Raw genomic sequence first — 6,560 nt, 5'->3', positions numbered from 1 at the left:
TCCCTATGCACACTGCACATATCTTATTTTAAAGTAAAAAAACAAAACGAGAACAAATACAATATTTAAAATAAAGAACAAGTAAATTTAAATCAACAAACTGACTAGTATTTCAATGGGAACTATGCTCCTCTCACTGACCACCAATGAAAGAGATGCCCCTTCCAGAAGTGCAGTGGGGGCCGAATAAATGGCCTCGGGGGGGGGGGGGGCACATGCAGCCCACGGGCCATAGTTTGGGGACCCCTGTTTTAAAGTCTATCTCCCCTCCTTTGCCTAGAGATATACATTACTCTCAGGATTCCAGGAAGGGAGGGAGAGCTAAAATTAGTATAGGGTGGTATGTAAATTTTGTCTCTTATTGAAAGGGAAAGGAAAAGGAAGTTTTTCAGATAACCTTAATCCTTTCAGTGAATTAGTTAAACTAAATTACCCAGTGGATCTTATAAGTCAAGAAACTCCCATATCCTTCTCCCTCCATTCTCTAAAGAAAGGACAGGGCAAGAAACCCGACTTTCTCTCCTAAAAATACTAATATTAATTTTTGCAATTCTTTGGTACCTTACTACAAGAGGTCGTTAGACATTGGGTATTTCTAAAGGCTATCTTGTTGGTCAAATGAGTTTGTAAATATATGTGTTTGCTCGCTTGTGGTTTGTGTTGGGTGTGGGGGACGGACTGTGGGCAGGCAGGGTCGTTGTAGCCTAGGGTTTAGTTTTAAGACTGGACTTTTCCCCACACCCTTGATTGATTGTATGATCTGGGTGGTGCACTCTCATGAAGAATCCAATTATGCCTTGGATAAGTGGCTTTGTATCAGAGACTTCCTTGTTTGTATATTGGATTAGGGGTTTTTGGTTTTCTACACTATTAAGTGGGACAGACCAGGAGCTGGCTCACACAGTTCCTGCTATCACAATTGCAGGGGCTTCCCTGATCCCTTGCCCTTCATGGGAAAAGCTGGTTTTCTGCTTTTTCCTTGTCTTTTTTTGTGGTTTGCCTGTCTTGGTGAGACACCAATAAATAGGATGGCCCCCCATCCTCCGACTCCGCCATTTCTTTATCGTCTGCTCGAATCTAATGGGAACCTGCATGTGAATGGCCACGATGGCGGCTCCCGGCCTTACATATCTGAAAGGCTTTTTTCCTTCCAAGTCATGTATTTGCTAGTCAACTCTGGGTCAGGGGTGCAAAAAAGTTTTGGTTTAGCAGGGCAGCAAGAAGCAAGGGAGGACTGGTGGTATCACGCAACTTTGTTTTGATTCAAGGGCTGAAACAAAGACAGCAGTGCAAATGCAAGCAGGTATGGTGGGTCGTGCAGGTTTCAAGGCAGCGCTCAGCTCCCAACACGTAGCCCAAGATCCTTCCTTTCTAAGGCATGCTTTCAAAGCGTCCTAGCAGCTCGCAGCAGAGCCCACCCCGCACAACTCCCTGAATCCGCGCTCAGAGGCGGCGCACGAACACCTGCGGCTGAGAAGCGGCTGCAGGAACCACGTGGGATACGGCCAGCTATTCCTTGACTGACTGCGCAGGCGCTGGAGCCTCCACGATCTCCCGCCTGGCCCAGGCCGCGCCCCACGGTCCACGCCCATGTCGTCCGCCGGAGAGGGCGGGGCTGAGTCTGGGGGGGCGGGGCGAGCGCGCGCAGTTGAATGGGCGTCCGGTAGAGCCGTACATTCCAGCAGGCCCACGTGACGGGGCCGCGCGGCCGGAGGTAAACAAGCGCGGCCCCGCCTCCCAGCCTCGCCGTGCGCCCTGCTTCGCACTTTCCAGGCGGGACGCACGCCAGCGGGGTGGGCGGCTTCTTCCCAGCGTCCAGAGCGGGCCGCGGCCGGAGCAGAGGCGGCGGGCGCGGCGCCCGAGTCTGCGGGCCGAGCGCACCGGTAAGGGTCGAGCGCGCGTCCCCTCCCCGCCCCCACCGCGCGCTGTGGCGCAGCAGGAATTTGGCGGGGACCCGGACGCTATTTGCGGCTCACCACACGCGGGCGGGCAGCCGGCGGCCCTTGGGTCATTTCTATTCTAGGGGCCCGGGGTCATCGCGCTCGACCGGCCCCCGCCCCCAGGCCCGGAGGGTGTGTCTCCCTCGCCGGGGCTCGCCGCGCCTATAAGGGGCCGAGCGGCGGGCAGGGACATGCAGCTCTACAGCAGCGTCTGCACCCACTACCCAGCCGGGGGGCCGGGACCCACGGCCGCCGCCGCCGCGCCCCCGCCCTCCGCCGCGCCCTTCAAGGTCTCGGTGCAGCCCCCGCCAGCCGCCGCCGGCGCGCCGGAGCTCGAGACCGGCGAGTGCCAGCCCGCCGCGGCCGCCGAGCCCCGGGAAGCCGCCGCCGCCTCCGCAGCCAAGATGCCCGCCTTCTCCTCCTGCTTCGAGATGGTGTCCGGAGTTACCGCGCCCTCCTCGGCCGCCGCCGCCGGCCCGCCCGGCGGGTCCTGCAAACCCCCGCTGCCGCCGCACTACACATCCACGGCGCAGATCACCGTGCGGGCCTTGGGCGCCGACCGGCTCCTGCTGCACGGGCACGGGCCGGAGCCCGGCGCCGCGGCGCCCGCCGCCCAGCGCAGCCGCTGCCTCCTGCTGGCCCCCGCGCCCGGCGCCCCGCTCCCTCCGCGCCGGGGCTCCTCGGCCTGGCTCCTGGAGGAGCTGCTGCGGCCCGACTGCCCCGAGCCCGCGAGCCTGGACTCGGCCCGGGAGGGCCCCGACCGAAACTTCCGACTGAGCGAGCACCGCCAGGCCCTGGCCGCCGCCAAGCACCGGGCTCCCGCGCCGCCCCCGGGGAGCCCCGAGCCCAGCCCCGGCCCGTGGGCCGAAGAGCACCTGGCAGAGAGGAGCCTCCGGGGCTGGGAGAGGGCCAGCGACCGCAGCGGCCCCCCCAGCAGGGACGAGGCGCGGCGGCCCGGCCTGGAGGCCGAAGCCCCCGGGATCCGGGGCGGCGAGGCCGCCCAGAGCAGCGTCGCTGCCGAGGCGCCTGTCGGCTCCAGGTCGGAGGCCAGAGACGAGAAACTGGCCCTGTACCTGGCGGAGGTGGAGAGGCAGGACAAGTACCTTCGCCAGAGGAATAAGTACCGATTCCACATCATTCCCGACGGCAACTGCCTCTACCGAGCGGTCAGCAAGACGGTGTACGGGGACCAGAGCCTGCACCAGGAGCTGAGGGAACAGACGGTGCACTACATCGCCGACCATCTCGACCACTTTAGCCCCCTGATTGAGGGCGACGTCGGAGAGTTCATCATCGCTGCCGCTCAGGACGGGGCATGGGCCGGCTACCCGGAGTTGCTGGCCATGGGGCAGATGCTGAATGTGAACATACACTTAACTACTGGAGGGAGGTTGGAGAGCCCCACGGTGTCTACTATGATTCACTACTTGGGCCCGGAGGATTCCCTCAGGCCTAGTATTTGGCTCAGTTGGCTCAGTAATGGACATTATGATGCGGTGTTTGATCACTCCTATCCTAACCCAGAGTATGACAATTGGTGCAAACAGACTCAAGTGCAAAGAAAACGCGATGAAGAACTTGCCAAATCCATGGCCATATCCCTCTCCAAAATGTATATCGAACAAAATGCATGCTCTTGAAGTGTCTGAAAACCCACACCCTGGGAAAAGTGCATACATAATTTGTGTTTGGAGAATTATATGAACTCTAATCAGGGTAATAGCACTTTTAAACTTTCTAGTAGATTACTGTAGGTATAATGCCTTAACATTTTCTTAACTTTGAATGTTTTCTCCTCAGAGTTGAAGGTTGCTGGGCACCTAAATGAAGTTTTATGATAGCTTTGGATGATCCTACTGCTATTTATAATTTGCTGTATAAAGTTAGCACTACTTAATTTGCAAGCTGATTTTTTATTGTGTATATTTGTTCATTCCTGGTAATCTATTTTCTATAAAAATGTATTTTTGCACTAAATTTACAAAAAATTGGTATGATGTGTCCCATTTTGACAGCTTTGCAGCATAAACCCAGAGAAGTGCTTTATATGAAGCTTATTAGTTTGAACAGAGTTTGTGATTTAGTAGTTATTTTATGTTGTTGAATTTGAATTTTACAATTCTTAGATATTTCAAATGGAGATTGATACATTCATGTTATCAGATAATTGGTCCATTCCATTTTGATGAAACATTTGTTTTAGAAATCATTATTTTTCTAGTAACGATCAACCTTTTAAAGAGAAATGGGTAAGGAGAGATTGTGAAAAGATTGTTTTTGTTTTTAAGGGATAGTGCCAGCTCTTACTTGAATGAAAGTCTGATATTTGCTGATGGCAGAATGATTATTCAGTATTCTGGGTGACGTTTAGAGTAGATTGGTGCTCTCAATTGTTTTTATTTATACTTGTCATTTTGTTATAAGAGAATTTTTACACGATGTAAACCTTCGTGATAAGGTATGTTTCCTGCTTTATATAGCTTTTGGATTCAACTGAGATTTGAAAAGTAAGAGGATGGATGACTCGAACCAACCTTTAGTTATTTTATAGCAGGAAATATTGTCTTATTATCCTATTCCTTTTAAATTTTTTCAAAAGGCAAAATGGGACTGACCTAAATTATGTAAAATAAAAATGTCTATACACAGAGCTTGTATGGTTTGCTGGATCAAACAATGATCCCAACCTAAAATCTATCTTATTTCCACTTTTAGTCATATTTATTAAGTAATGCAGTTTGTACGTTTTTATTTTGTAACATTTGTGATTTTTTTGTACAATACTGTATTTGTACAATAGAGTAATCCTCAGCTGATGGAATGAATGAATAAAATGCATAGTTTTACTTACATGTTTGGCTAAAGTGGTTTTTAAATTATAAAATATCTGTAGGAACCTTGCATCTGTACATTTTATTTTTATGTATAAAGATGTCACATATATGAGAGAGATTTTCTTAGTTCTAACAGGAACAAGACAAAATAAGCAGTAATTTCAAAGAATAAGTTGAACAGATAATTTAAAGGTAGAGTAACTTAAATTGCTCTCATTATTTCTAAGTAATTTCTATCAAACTAGATATATCAATTGACTAATAAGCAGAATTGTAAGTATTGTTAACCAGCACAGTGTTTAATTATAGTTTGTGTTCCATTCACTCTTGGCATAGGTTTTAACGTTTTAAGGAGTAAGTAAAACAGTTCCCTATACTTTTATTTAGTTTGGCATTTTGAGACCATGGTAATCTATCAATTTAAGATATATTATCAGATTTAGTTGAGAAGTGCACCTGTATACATAATCTTGGGTATGTTATTTATTGCAGAGTGAGAACAGTTTGGAATTTTTACTTTGCAGTTGATTGTTTAGGTGTCATGGTTATAGACAATTGAATAGAACTTCAGTTCATTGCTTTACCACCTTATTGGAAGGATGCCATTGATTGTCAAGGAAAGATAATTTGGCAAAAGTTTAAATGTTAACTGTTCATGCATCTCTATTTTTTAAGGAGGATAAAGTTTACTTCATGATTTCACTAATTATATGTTACTTGCTAAGAAAAATTATTTTATATAAATCACCTGGCTAATTATGGTTCTTAACATTTTTCTTCATTTTATTTAGAGTTGGATAAAATATGAGGAAGCTTAAAATGTACACACACACACACAGACACTGACTAATTAGGAATAAGGTCCTAAAGAGCAATCTATAAACCCATTAATGTTTTATGTACAATAGGTTCTTTTGTTCTTATTCATTTTGGAATTAAGATTCTAAGTCCTTGATTTAGATTCTTAAGGTGATGTTTTCAATTAAAATTAAATGGGTCCTAAAATTGTATCAATGTGGCAGTATGTTCTTTTAGTTGTTTTGCCTAAAAAGTTTGTCTTTCTCATCCTATTTCTATGGCTTAGTTTTTGGAGAGTATATGTTGTATGTATCATTCACTTAGACTTAATATTTATTCTTTGCTGCTATACTGGTTTTATATGGTAGCAGTAGCAGTCTTGGATTACTGAGGACTTGAGCAGTCAAAGAGGTGGAAATATGGTTAACTCATTTAATTTTAGCTAACAGATTTATTAACATTTCATTCCTCCAGCTACTTGTATAGAGCAGCCAAGAGGCTCAAAGCTGGAGGAAACAGTGGCTGCTGTGAGCTCAAGTTTCTTTAGTTTACGCCTCCATATATATTGGGGAGCATAAAATCTATAAGTAAATTCAACTGTTGTATTTTCAAATTAATTATTATGAAAATCATACTGATAAGTTGAAAATTTTGTTAAAGTGGTACATAGATTAAAACTGATACAAATAACAATTAGGATTTTTTTTATTACTGTTCATTTAAAAGCTAAAATGGCATAGTACTTCCAACATTTTGAAAAACTTAATTTCTTGAACCTTTTGTTCATTTTCTGCTCAAATATTTTTCCTCAAAGATAAAATACACTTATTTTAGTATATTTGGACTGAGAAGTAAATCACTAATTGTTAAGTAGACATACACACATGATATTTAGATTTTTCTCTACTTAAAGTTCATATGCTTGGTATGGCAAAATTTTCATTAGGCACAAAGCCTTTTATCAGAGGCCACATTTTATAGAGAAGAG

The 6,560-nt window shown here is 46.4% G+C and overlaps 1 protein-coding gene across 1 annotated transcript; it reads left to right on the top strand.

Annotated features, from left to right (window-relative positions):
* Positions 1-1,687: 1,687 nt before the first annotated feature.
* On the top strand, positions 1,688-4,790 carry OTUD1 (OTU deubiquitinase 1). The gene has a single exon (XM_066280962.1). The coding sequence runs from the start codon at positions 2,132-2,134 to the stop codon at positions 3,578-3,580; it is 1,449 nt and encodes a 482-aa protein (XP_066137059.1). The 5' UTR covers positions 1,688-2,131; the 3' UTR covers positions 3,581-4,790.
* Positions 4,791-6,560: the final 1,770 nt, after the last annotated feature.

Source organism: Saccopteryx bilineata, chromosome 5 (assembly GCF_036850765.1).
Source record: "Saccopteryx bilineata isolate mSacBil1 chromosome 5, mSacBil1_pri_phased_curated, whole genome shotgun sequence".
Lineage (NCBI taxonomy): Eukaryota > Metazoa > Chordata > Mammalia > Chiroptera > Emballonuridae > Saccopteryx > Saccopteryx bilineata.
The sequence above is the reverse complement of the archived record's forward strand: the minus strand, read 5'-3'. Positions and strand labels throughout refer to the sequence as shown.